This window comes from Mastigoproctus giganteus, chromosome 3 (genome assembly GCF_048544385.1).
Source record: "Mastigoproctus giganteus isolate SK-2022 chromosome 3, ASM4854438v1, whole genome shotgun sequence".
NCBI lineage: Eukaryota > Metazoa > Arthropoda > Arachnida > Uropygi > Thelyphonidae > Mastigoproctus > Mastigoproctus giganteus.
In genome coordinates this window covers 96,945,078-96,965,970 of record NC_143577.1, presented here as the reverse complement: position 1 = coordinate 96,965,970, position 20,893 = coordinate 96,945,078, and the positions used below count along the sequence as shown (strand labels likewise).

General features: G+C 36.1%; 1 protein-coding gene across 1 annotated transcript in view; it reads right to left on the bottom strand.

Moving 5' to 3' along the window:
* The window catches only part of LOC150088169 (uncharacterized), a 311,939-nt gene that overhangs the window by 111,360 nt on the left and 179,686 nt on the right, over positions 1-20,893 (bottom strand). Inside the window, exon 6 of the mRNA XM_090370054.1 lies at positions 2,058-2,202. Within this exon, the coding sequence (XP_090226180.1) occupies positions 2,058-2,202 (145 nt within the window). The remainder of the gene's footprint in view (positions 1-2,057; positions 2,203-20,893) is intronic.

Sequence of the window (20,893 nt, the reverse complement as noted above, 5' to 3'; positions counted from 1 at the left end):
GAGCTGTTTCATCCCCTATGATAAAAATAATGTTGTTTTTTTTTTTTTTTTAATGCTACATGATTCCCTGGAATACTGCTTAGTACCACAACCCCCTCTCAGAAAATCCTGAGATTGTCAGGATGGGCTTGAAAAGGTGGTCACACTAAACAGACTACAGGAAAACCCTGTTAATACAAACTTCAAGGGACCTCACTTTGTAATAATGAGATTTGTGAATGAACATATCAAAATCGGTTTTCTAATTTTGTTTCATAATTTAATCTAATTAAACTTTCATCTGTAATTTTATCCATGTTTTTAGATAAAACTGATACATTCAGGAATATAAAAATAAAAGGAAAAAAACTTAATTCTGAAAGAATGAAAATCAGTTAAATTCAAAATTAACAAGGACTACACAAAGACAACTTTAAATGTAATTGTTAACTAAAGCAGTCAAACAATAAACATTTTAAGGATTCATAAGAAATACATGAATTATTGAAGCAGGACTTGACAGAAGAGGACTTAACAAGCAACAAAAGGTACTCATAATTTTGCACTGTAAACAATGACAATTAGTTTAGAAATGATGAAAAGATCATACCAATAGTTGTTTGTGAGTTAATACACTAGTTAACTTATATGCCTCAATGGACATCAGATTTGTTAGGTAACGTGTGCACAGTTTCTTCTTCATCATCTTCTTTTATAACCACTTCATTATTATAATCTTTGCTACTACCAACGTACTGAGTGTTCATTATATTTCTCATGGTGTAGCTGTGGTAGCAGCAGGGTCATCCACATGAATACATTCTTGAAATTTTTCCTCAAGGTTCATGCATCCCCTCAATTTGTGTTCTGGCAGAGGTCTACATCCTTCTTGATAAAGTCACTTTTGGCAAAGCACTATGGCATTAGGAGAAATGCCATCTCAAGCAATCACAATGTTTCGAAGAGCATCTAATGCATTTCATTTTTGGGTCAACACTGTTTCACCTTCACAATGTGACAGATCAAATAATGCACAAGGCAGGATCTGCAGGCTTTCTTTGAGATATGAATGATATCCTCATCCAGTGGCCACATGAAACTTGTGGTGTTATGAGTCAGAAACAGTAATCTAATATTTGACAGTTCTAGCTCCCCAACAGAATGTGCAGCACAGCGATTCAGGGTCATCAGAATTTTTCTTTTCTGCATAAACATTCTTCTATCCAATTTTAGCAACAAGCCAAACTGTTTTGTTTGGCTCAAACTCACTAGGGGAAACGGTTGCCCCTTTAAAACATCTTCACAAAGAAGACTTGCTAATGACTAGGGGAAAACGTTTTGTACTGCCACCTGCAATGGTACACAAAAGCACAGCCACCCTCTCTTTTGCCCCTCAGGTTTCACCACCAACAGTAAGTGTTTTATTGGGAAGTAAGTGTTTTATTCAAATTGTGAAATACTCCTGTCCCATCCATGTCGATTCATGTCTTTTGTTGCATATTCATCTAGAACTGGTTGCACAGACTCAACCAATCCAGGGTTTTCTTCTTGTCAACTCCTCTAGATTTACCACAGATATCAAGAGATTTGTTTCACTCTTTAAAGTGCTGCAGACAGCCTCCTGTACATGGTCATCCTGGAGTATAAATAAAAATTCATTTTATTATGCTGACTACAGCTGCAGCATGAATTATGTGACTCCCTTCTAGCTTTATCTTAGTTCCTTTCCTATTGCACACTAAACTGATGGATCTGACTATGCCTCTCCTGAAATGACAAAGCAATTATGACAGCTAAGTACTTCATTGTGAACAGCATACTGAAAGGTACGGTTATACTAACCATGATGCAAACATTAATTTCATAACATAATAACTATGTTTTGTATTAAACAAATTTTTTAACATGAAAGTGCTCATCCCTTTTCAAGGGGAATGTGAGATGTACTATGTATCAATGAAAACTCTGTGTAAACCAGTGCTATATTAATGAGGTTTTTTCTGTATATCACTGATCATTATTATTGATCCTTTTCTGGTAACACAAATATGTTCACAACAATATCAAACATTACCTACCTCGGACTGGTCAGAGAGTTTAAATTTGTGAACATTTTTGCTACGAGCATATTTACAGCCATTATAATACATACTCCAAGAACATCCAAATGAGAAAGAAGCACCACATGTCTCAGGATCCTTTCCCTGGCAAGCACAAGTTCTCCTAAAATTGGAACCAATATTTATACAAATTATTAAAAGATCTTTATTAAATAACTATAAATCATAAAAAAATTATATTTAAGCAATTATCTACATAATTATAAAGTGAAATAAGTTATTACATATTAGTATATGAAGGAGTATTAACAGACCACAACAGAGCAAAATTATAATTTTGCTGTGTTATGGAAGAAAGAGCTATCTTTGTTTTGAAAGTATAATTCTGTACTCTTCATCTTCCATTAAGAAATTCTGTAAACTTTTATTTATATAATTTTAAAAGAAACACTGATTTTTAATCTGTAAGGAAATCCAATCCACATGTTACAAGTTTTGCAGCTCTGCTGAACGAGAAGTTTTTTAGCCATATTTAGTTGCTTTATTGACCAATTGTTATATTAAATTATTTTCTATAAGTAGCTTATAAACATAGTCAAGATCCTTGATTTATTCTGAATTGAGACAGCGAGATTTTGGAAGTTAATTAATACTTAAGTATACATAGATTTACAGTTCGTAACTTATCACCATTGTTATGCGATACGTTATATCCCGAACTAGATAGCGTTAGCTTAGTATAGTATAGTATATTATATAATATTGTCAATTAATCAGCAAAATCTATTAATCTTGTTAAACTTCATTGTCAATTAAATTGTACTTTTTAACTAAATACATATAACGACTTAGATTTTACAAACGTAACATAATTAATTAATATATAACTTGATACGGAAGTTATAAAAACTGAACTCATAGATAATACCCGATACTGAAAAATATATATAGATATACGATAAACCCCTGCTATTCGCGGGGGTTATGTTCCTGAGAAATGTCGCAAATAACGAAAACGCGAATACTGAGTTATGGCTCCCATAGTAATAAAGGGGTTCAGTTCCAAAGTATGAAATAAATAAGAAAAACTAGTCTAAAATTTTGTCTATGTATGTATTATATGTATCTTCGTATAATGACTATGTACATAGTGAAATGCAAGCATATGGCATCGAAATGAAAATAAGAAACAATTTAATATTAAATGTAATATTTATTAGAAATTTCAAACAAATCTTTCAAACCAGCACCTTTGCTAGCAAAAAAACTTATCCCGCCAGTGCTATCACCAGTTTTGCTAAAGTGTGATAAAGGAGTTTTGCCTTTTCATGAATGATGAGTGAACTTAACGGAATTTTATTTTGAGTTCGGTCTTCTCTCCACAAATTTAAAGCCTTTTCCATTTTTTCTAATTTAACATCGCAAGTTAGAGCAAATTTTTGAAGCAATTAGCGCATTTTCACGGACACTATGGCAGATTTTTTCTTCAGATTTCTTGATTGATCGTACCGTTGACTCATTGATTTTATAACGTTTTACCACCGAGGAGACACTTTCACCATTAGAAATTTTGTCTAATAACTCAATTTTATTCGCTAATGTCATCACCTTCTTTGATCTTTTCACATTTCCCTTGTTATTCGTAGCCATATTTTTGTACGGGTTAGAAAGAACTTGTCCACAATAAAGTCACTTTCTTCCGTTAACACGCTGGAAAAAGTGTGTTTTACACTGCAAAACGGTAGATTTATCATTTTTGTAAGCATATCAATTTATAAATTGATAAATTTATTCAATTTATAAGCATATATAAATTAAAAGCAAACGACGAAACCTTCCATGACAAGCGCGAAACACATACCGAATAAGGATTAGCGAGAAACAACCATGGTCGCGATTTTGTCACCCCCCCCCACTGAGCGCTGTTTTGACCGGGAAAGGTAATTCTAACCACGCCCATGTTTTTTTTTATGGCGGAAAAATTCACGGCGCTTTAAAATTCACATTTTTTTAGGTTTCATTTTATATTAAATTGGCAATTGCGAATAAGCGAATACAGATACCGCGAATAGTGGGGGTTTACTGTATAGTATTATAACTGTGTCGGGATACAAGTTTAGGGTTATAATATTGTACTGAAATTGAAATTTTATTGAAATTAAATCGAAATCATGGCTCAGACCAGAGCAGCAAAGCAAAAGGCTCAAGCTAATGGGAGTGCTGTGGCTCAGGGGAGAACTGAGCAGGGCAGCTGCCTTCTGAATCACAGCCTTTTAAAATGCACTGCTTGCTTGATGTTTGTGCAGCAATCGGGTACAGGGCATGTTATTGCCATGGGGGATGTCTTTGTGTGTGCGTGATATAAGGAGTGTAAGGAAATCAGGCGACAACTCAGCGTTGTTATGGGCCTATATGAGAGCTTGAAGGACAGGGTGGATGCCCTCGAAGGATCTAAATTGAGGGCCCATCAAGCTCTCAGCTGCCCACATCAATGCCAGAGCTTGCACTTGGTCATCATGCAACACAGCGGCAACCCCCAAGGCAGAATATGCTGGTCCCACAGGAACTAGTAGTTGTTGGTGACTCTATTGTCGGGGAAGCTGGGAACATGGTATGTAAAAAGGATATGTGGAACAGGACCAGGGTATGTCTGCCAGAGGCAAAGGCTTATGATGTTGCAGAGTGGATATCATCTATTAAGGGCACAAAAGGTGATATTGTTGTACACGTTGGCACTAATGATATCAAGAGTAGGAGAATGGCGGAATTACTTAACAAGCACAGGTCACCATTGAAAAAAAGCCGTGAATTAGGGTTGAATTTGAAAGTGTCTGCAATTCTACCCAGACACGATAGGAGGGAGTATATGATGAGAGCCTTGTCAATCAATACGGCCCTGGAAAGATTGTGCAAGCCTCAAGGGGTAGAATTTTTTTCAGCCTGGTCTGTACTTGTTGACAGGAGACTGCTTCTACAGGGATGGGTTACACTTAAATAGGAAGGGGGCAAGAATATTTGCTGATGCTATCGAGGCAGTGTTAGGTGGCTCAGAAAACTGCTAGCTTCGGGGGATACAAGGACTAATAGATTAATAGTAGCCACTGGTAGAGGTGAAAGTGATTCTTGCACTGCTTCTATTAGAATGAGCAGCAGCCTGGAAAACAAGATGCAGGGTATTTCAGAGTCTGCTGGGAGTCATCGCAACACAAGTAAACACATTGGTTATGTTAGGGTAGCTAAGAACAGGAACAGGTGCATGTATACTTGCGGGTGTACACAAATGCTATTGATGAATTTGAGGTATTGATCAAAACATCAAAGGCAGATATTGTTGGGATATCAGAGATGTGGTGTCACACAAATATAAGGAATGCAGAACTGGAATTTGGGGAGTACAATGTGTACAGAAAGGTCAGGAAGGGAGGGAGGAGGGGATATGCTATTAGTTAAGAAACACAAAATCCAAGGAAGTGAAGCCAGTCGACATCACTGGACAGTGCAGTGTCCAGTCAGTTTGGTGTGACATAAGCATTGGGAGATCAAAATTGACAGTAGGAGTGTGCTATAGGCCTAATGACTCTGATGAGTATAATAAGAAACTGTACAGGAAAATAGAGTGGGCCAGTAAATCAAAGAGTCTTATAATGGGGGATTTTAATTTCCCAGATATTGACTGGAATTTGTGGGTTAGTCACTCATACACTAGCAAGGCTTTTTGTGGATATATTGGATGTTTGTTTTCTACAGCAGCATATTTGGGAGGCAACTAGAGGGAGTAATACTCTTGATCTGATTATCAGTAGTGATTCTTCATGCATTAAGAATCTGCAGATAAATGAACCACCAGGTGGCAGTGATCACAGTGTGCTGAAGTGGGATTTACTCAAAGAGGTAACTACCATCAGGGGTAAAGGGAAGGGTTTTTGCTTTCATAAAGGCAACTACTAGAAGCCTACGATAGATATAAGCTGGACTGTAACCAAGTCACAAAGGAGATTAGGCAGGCAAAGGCAGATTATGAGTAATCCTTGGTAAAGGATGCAAAGAAAACCAGAAAAGAGTTCTTTACCTATGTAAACTTTGGAAGAAAAGGGATGAATCAGATTGGTCCACTGGATATTGATGGTTCAACTGTTGATGATCCTGCTCAGGTGGCTAACAAACTAAACAAGGAGTTTGCATCCACATTCACATATGAGCAGTTTTTCAGGAAGGGGAATGCCAGAGGTGAAGTAAACTCTGGCAGTGAGCTAGATGATTTTGTAATAACTGAGAGGAAAGTGGAGGAGAAATTGTTGAGGATAAACATAAAAAAGGCACCTGGGGTGGATAGGATCTATCCAGTTATATTGAAGGAGGCAGCAAAGGAAGTAACAAAACCCGTAGCCATAATTATGAGAGCTTCTTTGGATTAAGGGGAGGTACCCATAGACTAGAGATGTGCAAATGTGAACCCCAATTCACAAAGGAGGATCAAAGGCTGACACAAGTAATTATAGACCTCTGAGTTTAACTTCTGTTCCAGGAAAATTAATGGAGGCACTGGTTAAAGAAGAACTGCAGGATCATCTAGACAAGACTTCAGTTATAGCTCCGACACAGCATGGTTTTGTTAAGGGAAAGTCTTGCCTGACCAACTTGATTGGATACTATGATGCAGTCACAAAAGAACTGGATGCAGGGAATAACTTTGATATTATATATTTGGATCTTACAAAGGCTTTTCATACTGTTGCACATGGAAGACTGCTGCACAAATTGGAGCAGTGTGGCATTGGAGGCAAATTGCTGCTATGGATAAAGGGATGATTGAGGGGGAGAAGACAGAGAGTGGTAATCAATGGACACTGGTCATCGTGGACTAATGTTATTAGTGGAATCCATCAGGGTTCAGTGTTGGGTTCATTGTTGTTTTTTGTATTTATAAATGATACTGATGATGGTATATCAAGCTTAACGTCCCAGTTTGCAGACGATACAAAGGTTGGCAGGGTTGTAAAGGACACTATTGACAGTATGCTGCTGCAACAGGATCTGGAAAGGTTGAGCAAATGGGCTGAGAGGTGGCAAATGAAGTTTAACATTGACAAATGTAAAGTACTACGTATGGGAAACAGTAACCCCAGAGCAACATATCAACTCTGTGGTACTACACTGACAGTGGTAGAGAATGAAAAGGACCTGGGAGTAATTGTGCAGGGAGATATGAAGTTTTCTGACAGTGCAGATGGGCTGCAAGTGTAGCTCATGGTGTCTTCTCAATGATATACAGGAATTTTTTTAGCAGGGATAAGGAGGTGATTATTCCGTTGTATAAGGCAATGGTCAGGCCACATCTTGAGTACTGTACACAGGTCTGGAGGCCTCATTTCAAGAAGGATGTAGAGCTGCTGGAACAAGTAAAGAGAAGGGCAACAAGAATAGCGAATGGAACAATGGGTTGCTCTTACAAAGAAAGGCTTAAGTTTTGGAAATTACAGTGTCTGGAGACTAAGCACCAAGGAGGTAATCTAATAGAGGTGTATAAAGCCTTGAATGGTCTGAGCATGCTCAATGCTGATGGGATTCTTCCTTATGCTCAGAATAATCGCCTGAGAGGGCATAAATTCAAACTGAGGAAAGAGAGATGTAGGATAGATGTGCAGAAATTTGCCTTTAGCCAGCGCATAGTTGGTTGGTGGAACAGACTTCCATCCCTTATTGTGGAAGTTGATAGCCTAAACAAATTCAAGGCTCAGCTGGACAGGTATTTCCAATGAATGGAGGGGTGAATTGGGAGTGGTTTTTTTTTTTTTTTTTGTCTGATGCTGCATAAGCTTACTTTCTTGCATCATATGCCTCTACTAATGCTAATGTAAATTTGACTACTGCTTTTTACAGTTTTAGAAGAGCCAATTTCAATAAATGTTAAGTACAAACAATTCAACTTAATTATATCTGGAAAAATTTATAATGGTCTATCTTGTCATCTCAACTGTTTTTGCAAGCAGGACTAAAACTGAATGGAAAATGCAAAGGTCCTAATTTTCACAACAGAACAAACTTGCCTTTGCAATGAGTTGCCTCGTAATACCATTACTTTCAACAGATAATTTTAGCTATGTTACAACTTTGATATTTGATCTAATTTCCCCTTTAAGCCTATATAAGATGTAGGCTTGAAGGAGATTAGATGAATACAGTATTTGGAGGAAGTAGGTAAAAGTGTCTTTGAGGCAGGTTTTTTTTTAAATTTTTTATAATGAAGAAAGCTATATAAGTATTATGCTTTTTAATACTTCTATAAGCATTCCATCTCCACAAGGCTAGGTGGTAGCTTGTTCCCATAACTGGTAATTGCCCTTTGACTAAAATAAAAAAAATTTATTTATTGTTATTTTGTTTTTTTTTAGGAGCATTAGCAACTAAGGCCATATTGCTCTGGGATATACAGTGGTCATTCCCTGACCTTTCCGCATCCTCCGTATTTGGTGATGACGTGCTCGAACCCCGGTCTAATCAAGAGGCGTGGGCTACACACTGCTGCTCCTTCCCACCTGGCTACGGAGGCACCAAATTTTTTATATGCAGTCTACAATTATATTTATTTTTAATCTATGTCACTTTGCTTTCATCATACTATAAATCTAAAAGGGAAAATACACCTCAATTATTAATCATCTAACAGGTACACTGGTGTATCCCAGCAGCCAGAAAGAAAAACACTCAAAAATTGAAATATCTATCAAAATTATAAGCATGAATTTTAGATTCCTCAAGTAGCTATTTCGCTTTTGATTTGCATTATCATTTTTTAATGGGTAAAGTAGAGCTCCAAAAAATTTCTTTACAGATTTGTGTTTGTGCAAAAATGCCATTTATACATATCAATCCATTTGTATGTAATAAATGAATTCCCAGTAAAAAGATTTTGATGACATTTTATTTTTGGTTCTTTTAGAAAGCACATCACAAATTTAATTAAAATTTGATAAACAGAAATCCAGCAATTATTATTTCTTTTGTCATACTTTATGATAATACAGGCTATCCATAAAATATATAGCACCTGGAACACTAGATACTATGTTTGTTTGTTATTTGGTTTTTAGAAGCATTAGCAACTAAGGCCATATTGCTCCGGGAATATGCGGTGGTCATTCCCTGAACATTATATTGGAAGGTATGCGCAGTGAATTAAAAACAATTACTTTTATATATTATTAACTAATAAATTAATAATTAATTGGTTACAAGGTATGGTAAACTCTTTAAAATCCAGCACGTGTATCAACTAGAAATTTGTTTTTAAGAATCCATGCAGAAAAGGGTCACAATTTTCTTTTTATAAGATGCTTGAAGACTACCTTGTCTTTTAAACTGTTTTCACTGCCAGCAAGATTTAAACTGTCACAATATTTAACTCAACTTTCACAATACAAATTTGCCTTTGTAAAAAGTTGCCTTAGTACTGCACTGGGTGCCTCCGTAGCCAGGTGAGCAGGAGCAGCAGTGTGTAGCCCACGCTTCTTGATTAGACCGGGGTTTGAACCCGTGACCACCAAATACGGACAATGCGGAAAGGTCAGGGAATGACCACCGCATATCCTCGGAGCAATATGGCTTAGTTGCTTATTCTCCTAAAAATCAAATAACTAACCAAGTAATGCACTATTTTCAAACAGCTAGCCTCACAAAAAAGTTAATCGGTCATTTGATGAAAAGAGGCTGCTGTGACAGTGTTTCAGGACTAACTGGTCCCTCATCAGATAGTAGGTGGTCTCTATTGGTGACATACAAAAAAAAAAAAAAAAAACACAGCTGCAAAGAATTTATTGGGTGTAAGCTATTATGCAGTGTTTGAAATCAGTACTCAAAGTTTTAACATAGCTAAAGCTACCTGTTTTGTCTGAAATGTTGGCATTAGAGACTGCTAGCTATCTGAGAAGAGACCAGTTGGTGTACTGAAAAAGGCTGCCATAGCAGTCTCATCTTTTAAAAAATGGCCAATTAACTTTTTGGTGGGGCCTTTTTGAAAGTAGCACAATACCATGGCAACTTGTTACAAAGGCAAGTTTTTTCTGCCGTGAGAATTAAGACCATTGAATTATCAATGAAGTTTAAATCCTGAAAACACTTTATAAATTATCTGAAGCCATACAGATTTAGCTATATCATAACTTTGAATTTCTCTCTTTTAGTGCTATTTCTTATTCAGTAAACTTTATAACTTAGCACAAACTATCTCAATAAAAATTAAAGCTATGTGGTTTATCTGGTCATGGTGCGCTTGTGTAAGCTGATGGCCAGCTTGATGTCACTTTAGAACAGCTGGAAAACTGTATACTTCACTAAATCTATGCTTAATCTCTTTAGTAAGTGGGTGACTTACTGTTTATTTCCACAAACAACAGACTTAATTTCACACAACCATGTTTAGTTGCTGCCATCATAGATAGTCATACAGTTTGTCAGATGCATAAATACAGTAGGGAATAGCAACAGATAGCTCAAGGTCACTCATTCAGCTTCCCACTCATGCCATGGAAGAGAAGGCCAAATGAGTACCCTAACTACTGTTGTTTTTCTCTCTGCCATTAAACAAAAACCAAATTTAACAATATCTGTTATGTGCAAGATATCGACTGAATTTCTCAGCCATATACAGCAAAATACAGCAATGTGGTAAAGGCTACTGGGTTATAATACTTATTCCTTAAGAATAGTTATAATTTTTTTCTTATTCTCCAATGCAAAAGTATTTTTTTCTCTGAAGCACATCCACTGATATTGTAACAACATTTTCTGTGACTATGCTTATTGAAATTTGTTCACATTTAAAAAGTTGAGCTGTTGCTTACATTTTAATTACTGATATTGTCTTTAGGCAATACAGTATAAACATTTACAGATATAACTATGTTCAGTTGTTAGTGCTTAATACTTGAAACATACTTCTCTAAAACTCTTCTGCCATTATATATGCCTCTAAAATCTGGAAAATTTTAAAAATTGGCACATCTCTCAATACTGAAGGTGTTATTCTTTTGTTTCTATTAATCACAAAAAATAAATTATTCAATTAATTTAATAAATAAAAATTTAGCATGCCTGAAATGTAACACACTGTGTACATTAAACAATTTGTTTAGTTTCCTTTTGAGTTCATCCACTCTGTTACTTTGAGATTTGAATGTAAGGTAGTTGGGAAATATATTTTTTGATAACAAGACTGCAGTTAATACTGATATTATTTGTTGCTATTATTCATTACAATGTCAAGCATTAAGAATAAAATTTTAAATTATGATTAGCATTAATCAAAAGATGCAAGCAAGCTAACTTATTCTGGCCACAGCTGTACACCAACACACTTGCTGCCTTAACTTCTTTTAATGCACCTGTTAGACAGTTAATGAAAAATGTTGATATGCAGCCATGCAATAAACTTCTCAACATTGAAGCAGAAATATCCTTTGCAACTACTTTTGATATGAAAGAAGGTTTTTGGAATTCATCCCCCCCCTGGTAATCATTGTGTTCATTAATATTCTAATTTACTTTTACAGTGGATATGCAAAAACTGAACTGTGATCGATTAAGTAGAAGTTACTCGGATACTTTGGATTTAGGGTGGCCCATATAATCAGGGACTAGCCAAACAATATATATACACAGTGGATTCCAGTTATTTGGGACAAATCTTAAAGAGCAGAACCCAATTGAGAAAATAGCAGGGTTTTCTTTGCATAACTGGGACAAGATGCTGTTTAATCAGGGCAGGAGATGGCAGCATTCCAGATTACCCTGCAATTGTCTCTGACTAGACCACATGATCCGGTCAGAGACAATCAATTTGCGGTTTCTGGTTTATTGTTTTTCTGTTAATGCAATCTATTATAAACAGGTAGTAAACGTGATCTTATTGCATTTGCAATAATACTGATAGCTGGAATTCTGTGAATTTTTAAGTTATTATGGTGAAATGTGTTTCCCCTTCACAGAAATCTCTAATTATATAAGCATTAGCTCTGATTCATACTATCTAATAAAAAACAAATACATTTTCAGTATTTACTCTTCATTTCTAATTTTTAAGCTTCGTAAACTTGTTGCTCTGTATCTGACTTACGTGTATCCTGTTAGTTGCAATTTGTGCATGCCGTGTTCTTTGTTATTGATTGCTTATCTCTTTTATTGTTTTAAATTTTACAAAAAAAAAGTCAGTGAACTGAAATATAAATTAGTTAGCATGCACACACATATTACAGTATTAATTAAGCTATGTATGTAAGCAAAATTTATTTTTATTTTGCTAAACTGGAAAATTCTTCCGATTTTCATGTATCATTTAATTTTGTTAATTGGTAATGTAATAAAGTGTAAATCTGTGCTTTATATCTTTACTTTTATAGCCTGTGGATAATATTCCTCCTATTTTCACTTATGAGAATTACCATTTAATAGAATTAATATTGAATTCACAAATGCGATCACAATGACAGGCGCTTATTACATACCGCATAGTGAATGGTATCTTGTTATGGAGTGTTCATCGTAACGTGATTTCATCGTACAGCGAACCAATCGTAAACTGGGAGGGTCCACTGTATTTTTAACTATTTACATAAAATTTTGCATAATTGGGGCAGCCGCTTAATCGGGCCAAAATGCACAGTCCTATCTAATGTGTCCCAAATAACGGACTCTACTGTGTATATATATATATATATATATATATATATATATGAGGTAGAAGTAATAAATCTATTGAAAAGCGAGAAGATGGAGGTTAAATTACTCAACATGACAAAACTAATAGGAGAAGAATAGCAGAAATTGGAAATATTGATGGTGGGAGGAAGTATGTGAATATTTTATATGATATAATGAATTAAATAAAATAAGCTGAATTGGCTATCCAATTAGAGAGAAGGGAACTGTAAAGCAAAATGACTTGCTTAATACATGAAGTAACAGCAAGCATCAGATAAGAGTGGGATAATTTGGTGAAAGATCTAAAAAAAAGGGGGGAGAAAATTACAGAATTTTAAAAATCTGATGCAAGCTAAAATTAAATACTGATACATAATCAGGTATCAAAACATTGCATTTCTATACTTAACCACAGTTGTGGAAGAAAAGGAAATTTAAAAATAAGCGAGAGAAAATAGGAGGGTAAAGCAGCAGATATATAAACAATAATAAGCATAAGGTAGTCCCAATGCAGTGTTTGTTGTAAAATATAAGTAATTAAAGTAAAAAATAAGTAAAATATTAATAAATTTATAAATGTTACTTCTTTTTTAAATATTATTAATATGACATGTAAGTTAGTGCAAGTGCATCATTTCTATATGCAGCCAGCTCCAGCTACTAAGTAACTAGGAATTGGCAACATTAAGTACATCTCGCACTGTGAATACCTTTACAACGAGTAACCATGATATTGCACTACTTCGAATAAGTAAAGCTTCACCAATGGAGAAGACTATTGTCTTGTCTTCCTTCATGGATTAGGCGATCCGCCTGTTTCGATCTCAAATAGGTATGGACAAGACTACTGTTAGCATTAGCATTGGTAGAGGCATTTGATGCAAGAAAGCAAGCGTATGCAGCATCAGCTAAAAAAAAAAAAAAAAAAAAAACCCACTTCAAAATACCTGTCTAGCTGAGCCTTAAACTTATTTAGGCTATCAACCTCCACCACAAGGGTTGGAAGTCTGTTCCACCAACCAACCACCCGCTGGCTAAAGGCAAATTTCCGCACGTCTATCCTACATCTGTCTTTCCTCAATTTGAATTTATGCCCTCTCAGGTGATTTATTCTGTTACTTATTCTCAGCGGATACCACCAACTCAGCTGTTACTTATTCTCAGCGGATACCACCAACCAGACGGCACCATTTCGGAGCTTATTGGTTCCTCGTTGGTGGGTGGGGGAGGCAGGTACCCTGGTGATGCAATGATGATAACTCTTAATTACTTGCACACCACTAGGCATCTCTCATCTTGTGGAGTTATACTCCACAACTGGGTTGTCATCACTACATCACAGGGTACCTACCCACCCACAGACAAGGAGCCAACAAGCTTCGAAACAGTGCCGTCTGGGTGGTGGTATCCACTGATAATAAGCAACAGTAGTCTTCTCCATTGGTGAAGTGTTACTTATTTGAAGTAGTGCAATATCAGGGTAACTTGTCAAGGTATTCACAATATGAGATGTACTTAATGATGCCAATTCCTAGTTACTTAGTAGCTAGCTGTGTGTAGAAATGATGCACTTGCACTAACTTACATGTCAGTTAACTATTTTGCAACCTGAGGCTTATAGCCCTAAAGTGCTCTATATTATTAATATTCAGGCAGAAATCCCATATAATTAGATATATAACAAAGGTAGTGACTTGAATTGATACAAACTATATTTTTGAACACATTTTCATTTTACAGACCATAATAAATCTAAATTTCAATTAGAAACCTCCTGGATGCTGTGCTAACAGGTAAGTAAAAGTCTGTGAAAATATCTGTTCTCACAGTAATTTCAGTTACAGAAAGAAAGCATTAGTAGAGGCATGTGATGCAGGAAAGCAAACTTATACATCAGCCAAAAAAAAAAAAAAAAAAAAATCCTTCCCATTTCCTCCATCCATTGACACCAAATGTTTGTTTAGTTCTGCTTTGAATTTATTTAAGCTGTCACCTTCTACAATGACAGATGGAAGGTTGTTCCAGCAATCAACCACCGGCTGACTAAAGGAAAATTTCCACACATCTATTCTACAACTGCCTTTCCTGAATTTGAATTTCTGTCCTCTCAGGTGATTAATCTGGGCAAGAGAAAGAATTACATCAGCACTGAGCTTGCTCAAACCACTCAAGGCCTTATACACCTCAATCAGTTCACCTCGCAGGTGCCTAGTCTCCAGACACTGTAATCTCCAAAATTTAAACCTTTCTTCGTAAGAGCAAACCTTTGTTCCATTCACTAATCATGTTGCCCTTCTCTGTGCTCATTCCAGCAGCTCTACATCCTTCCTAAAATGAGGCCTCCAGACCTGTATACTGTATTCAAGGTGTGCCCTGACCATTGCCTTATACGAGGGGATAATCACCTCCTTATTCTTGCTAGAAAAATTCCTGATTCCTGTATATCATTGACAAGACACCATGAGCTACTCTTGCAGACCATCTGCATCGCTCAGAAAACTTCATACCTGACTGCACAATTACCCTCAGGTCCTTTTCATTCTTTACCATCCTAAGTGTAGTACCACACAGTTCATACATTACTCTGGGGTTACTGCTACCCATATGCAGTACTTTATATTTGTCAATGTTAAATTTCAGTTGCCACCTCTCAGCCCATCTGCTCAACTTTTCTAGATCCTGTTGCAGTAGTGTACTGTCATTAGTGTCATTAACAACCCTAACAACCCTGCCAACCTTCATATCGTCTGGAAACTTAGACATTAAGCCTGATATACCTTCATCAATATCATTAATAAATACAGAAAACAACAATGGACCCAACACTGAACCATGAGAGACTCCACTAATAACATTAGTCCATGAAGAGTGATTACTACATTCTGTCTTTTCCCACTCAACCATCCCTTTATCCACAGCAGAAACTTGACCTTAATGCCACGTTGCTCCAATCTGTACAGCATTCTTACTTGTGCAACTGTATCAAAAGCCTCCCTAAGAACGAAGTACAGTAGATTCCGGTTATTTGGGACACTGGTTAATCGCGGCAGCTGTTTATTTGGGACAAATCTTAAAGAACAGAACTAAATCGAGAAAATAGCCAGGGTTTTCTTTGTTTAACTGGGACAACATGCAGTTTAATCAGGGCGGGAGATCGCAGCACTCGAGATTACCCTACTATTGTCTCCGACATTACCACGTGGTCTGGTCAGATTTTTGAAGGCCACAATCATAAAACAATTAGCAGTATCCAGTTTATTGGGCTTTTCTGTTAGTGCAATCTATTAGCAACGGATAGTAAACTCCATCTTATTAAATTATTGAATCAATAATACCAACAGCCGGAATTCTGTGAGTTTTTACGTTATTATGGTGAAATCTGTTTCCCCTTTCACAAAATCTTCAATTATATAAAAGACATAAATTTTCAGAATCTTCTCTTCATTCCTATTTTTTAAGCCTCTTAACTTGTTACTCCTTATCTCACTTGCGTATCGTGTTAGTTGCAATTGTGCATGCCGTGTTCTTTATTATTGATTGCTTATCTTTTTTACTGTTCTAAATTTTAAACTCCCCCCCCCCTCAAAATGTCAGTGAACAGAAATATCAACTATTTAGTATGTACATACTACAGTATGTATCAATTAAGCTATGTACAAAAGATATAATTTACTTTTATTTTGCTAACCTGTTGAAAATATTCTTCCGATTTTCACGTATCATTTAATTTTTTAATTGGTAAGTTAATAAAGTGTAAATTCGTGCTTAATATATCTTTATTTTTATAGCATTTGGATAATATTCCTCTTATTTTTGCATATTAGAATTGCTGTTTAATAGAATTAAAATTCAATTCACAAATGTGATCAGAATGACCACCGGCGCTTACAGCATATCATATAGTGAATGTACTTTTACTATGGTGAGTGCATCGTAACGTGATTTGGTTTTTTTTTTTTTTAGGAGCATTAGCAACTAAGGCCATATTGCTCCGGGTTATGCGGTGGTCTTTCCCTGACCTTTCCGCATTGTCCGTATTTGGTGGTGACGGGCTTGAACCCCGGTCTAATCAAGAAGCGTGTGCTACGCACTGCTGCTTTCCCACCTGGCTACGGAAGCGCCTAACGTGATTTGGTCGTACAGAGAATCAATTGTTATGTTTGATACTATTTTTAACTATTTATGTGCAACTTCGCATAACTGGGGCAGCCACTTATTCAGGCCAAAATGCACTAGTCCCGATGTGTCCCAAATAACCGGAATCCACTGTATATGATATCAAAATTATTCTTCGCATCCAGTTCTTTTGTGACCATGTCATGGTATCCAATTAAATTGGTCAGACAAAACATCCCATTAACAAACCCATGCTGTGTCCAAACTATAACTGAAGTCTTATCTAGATGATCCTGCAGTGCTTCTTTAACCAGTGCCTCCATTAATTTCCCTGGAACAAAATTTAAACTAACAGGTCTGTAATTGCTTGTGTCTCCCTTTGATCCTCCTTTGTGAATTGGGGTCACATTTGCACATCTCCAGTCAATGGGTACCTCCCCTGAATCCAAGGAAATTATGGCTAAAGGTTTGCTTACTTTCTTTTCTGCTTCCTTTAATATAACTGGACAGAACCCAATCACACCAGGTGCCTTTCTTAAGTTTATTTTCAACAATTTCTCCCCCACTTTACTCTCAGTTATTACAAAATCATCTAGCTCACTGCCACAGATTAATTCACCTCTGGCATTCCCCTCCCTGAATAACTCCTCACGTGAAAATGTTGATACAAAATACTCATTCAGTTTGCTAGCTACTTGAGCAGGATCATCAATAGTTGAACCATCGATATCATGTGGACCAATGTTGATACAAAATTCATTGTAGTCCTTCTAGAATTTACATAAGTAAATAACTCTTTGCTGATTTCCTTTTCATATTCAGATACTGCATATTTCTTTGCAAGATTCAGGAAAAAAAAAAAAAACCAACAACAAACAAACTACTAATATTGTGAATTAGATATTTTACATTTAATAAGAATACAGAATCATTACAAATGTTATAACATTAGAAGGAATTATAAAAATAATTATCTGGCTCCAAATGATTACAGTTTGATTTGAGATATGAAAAATATTTACACTGTTGAAATTAATATTCAGTGCAAGTCCTATGTGCTCAAATACAAGCACTGACTCTGCTGCGTATTCAGTTGGAGAAGTGTTGGATGGCATCTCTAGTATGTCGTTTCACGCTTGTTCCATTTGCCCTCTCCACCGAGCAAACAAAAGTGCAGGTATTGAATTTCGGGCCTGGCAACTCCCCATCATGTTTCAGAAATTCAACTGCGGACAGATCTAGTGCACTCACAGGCAAGATAAGGACATTCAGGTTCAGAAGAATACTGTAACTTTGAATACTGTAACTGTAAGTATGTAGAGGGCACAGATACAAATTTTTGATTTCAAAAATCTGAAGGCTGGTAACAAGCAGAGGAAAAATAGGATATTTTTTCACCAAAACACGTGTTTTTAAGAAGATTACACTGCATTAAAAATTTAACATACAGTAAACCGCCGCTATTCGCGGGGGTTACGTTCCTGAGAAATGTCATGAATACCGAAAACACGAATACTGAGTTATGGCTCCCATAGTAATAAAGGGGTTCTGTTCCAAAGTATGAAATATATAAGAAAAACTAGTCTAAAATTTTGTCTATGTATGTATTATATGTACCTTCATAATATGACTATGTACATAGACAGTACATAGTGAAATGCAAGCATATGGAATCAAAATGAAAATAAGAAACAATTTAATATTAAATGTAATATTTATTAGAAATTTCAAACAAATCTTTCAAACCAGCACCTTTGCTAGCTAAAAAACTTATCCCGCCAGTGGTATCACCAGTTTCGCTAAAGTGTTGATAAAGGAGTTTTGCCTTTTCATGAATGATGAGTGAACTTAACGGAATTTTATTATGAGTTTGGTCTTCTATCCACAGATTTAAAGCCTTTTCCATTTTTTCTAATTTAACATCATGAGTTACAGAGCAAATTTTTGAAGCAATTAGTGCGTTTTCACGGACACTACGGCGGATTTTTTCTTCTGATTTTTTGATTGATCGTACCGTTGACCCATTGATTTTATAATGTTTTGCCACTGAGGAGACACTTTCACCATTAGAAATTTAGTCTAATAACTCAATTTTATTCGCTAATGTCATCACCTTCTTTAATCTTTTCACATTTCTCTTGTTGTAAGGCATATTAAAAAATGTAAAAATATGTAGCCATATTTTTGCACAGGTTAGAAAGAACTTGTCAACAATAAAGTCACTTTCTTCCGTTAATATGGTCGAAAAAGTCTGTTTTAAACTGCAAAATGGTAGATTTATCACTTTAGTAAGTGTATCAATTTATAAATTGATATATTTATTCAATTTATAAGCATATAAATTAAAAGCAAATGACGAAACCTTCCATGACAAGCGCATAACACATACTGAACAAGGATTAGCAAGAAACATCCACGCTCGCGATTTTGTCACCCCTCTCCCCCCACCCAGTGAGTGCTGTTTTGACCGGGAAAGATAATTTTAGCCACACCCATGTTTTTTTATGGCGGAAAATGTTCACGGTGCTTTAAAATTCACATTTTTTTAGGTTTCATTTTATATTAAATCAGTGACTGCGAATACAGAAACCGCAAATAGCGGGGGTTTACTATATTTTATATTAGTAAATTAATAAGAGGAGTTTACCTTAATATAGTCCTTCAAGAAAGATACTGTTTACAGAATTGGTGTCAAGAGAATTTTCAGATCTTCACAAAAAAAAAAAAAAACTGTAGATCTGAAGTGTGTGTTTTTTGAACTTGGGTAAAACATTTTCTCTGACACTCAGCATTGTTATGGTGAATTGTTAAAATTTAAGCATGACTTGGAATAAATTCTATAGGAAGGATAGACAGAATAGGAAGGAAGGAGGGGTTATGCTGTTAGTTAAGAAACACAAAATCTAAGGAAGTGCATCCAACCGATTTGGTGGACAATGCAGTGTTGAGTCTCTTTGGTGTGAAATAAGCACTGGCAAAGGAAAAAGGAGAGTAGGTGTGTGTTATAGGCCTAATGAATCTGATGAGTATAATGAGCAATTGTGCAGAGAAATAGAGTGGGCCAGTAAATCAGAATGTCCTGTAATGGGAGATTTTAACTTTCCAGATACTGATTGGAACTTGTGGGTCTGTCACTTGCACACTAGCAAGACTTTTGTGGATTTATTGGATGACTGTTTTCTACAACACCATGTTCAAGTAATACTCTTGATTTTAGTAATATTCAAGTAATATTCTAGATTTAAAAACTTGACAGTTTTTAAATTCTGTACAGTGGGATCATCTGATGATGCTAACAACAGTGAATTATAAATGGGAAGCCTTCAGGGCCTTAATTTTGGAGGCTACCAGGTTTTTCATCCCAACTAAGAAATACTGTTCAAGGTTTAGACCTAAATGGATGTCAGAAGAATTAATGAGGCTGGTGGCAGAGAAGAAGAATGTATGGGATGTATATAAAGCATCAGGTGATGCAGAAGCCTAGGGCAGGTATAAACTAGTCTGTAATCAAGTCACACAGGAAGTTAGGCAGGCAAAGGCAGATTATGAGAAATCTTTGGCAAAGGATGCAAAGAAAAACAGCAAGGAGTTCTTTACTTATGTAAACTCTAGAAGGAAAGAGATGAATCACATTGGACCACTTAACATATATGGGTTAACTACTGATGATCGTGCTCAGGTAGATGATAAAACCGAATGAGTATTTTGCATCTACATTCACATAAGAGGAGCTATTCAATGAGGGGAGTGCCAGAAGTTTATCAAATGCTAACAGGGAGCTAAGTGATTTTGTAATAACTGAGAGCAAATTGGAGGAGAAATTCTTGAAGTTAAACATAAGGAAGGCACCTGGGGGTGGACGGGATCTATCCAGTTATATTAAAGGAGGCAGCAAAGGAAGTAAGCAAACCCTTAGCCATAATTATGACAGCTTCCTTGGACTCAGGGGAGGTCCCCATTGACTGGAGGTGTGCAAATGTATCACCAATTCACAAAGGAGGTTCAAAAGTTGACACAAGTAACTACAGACCTGTTAGTTTAAC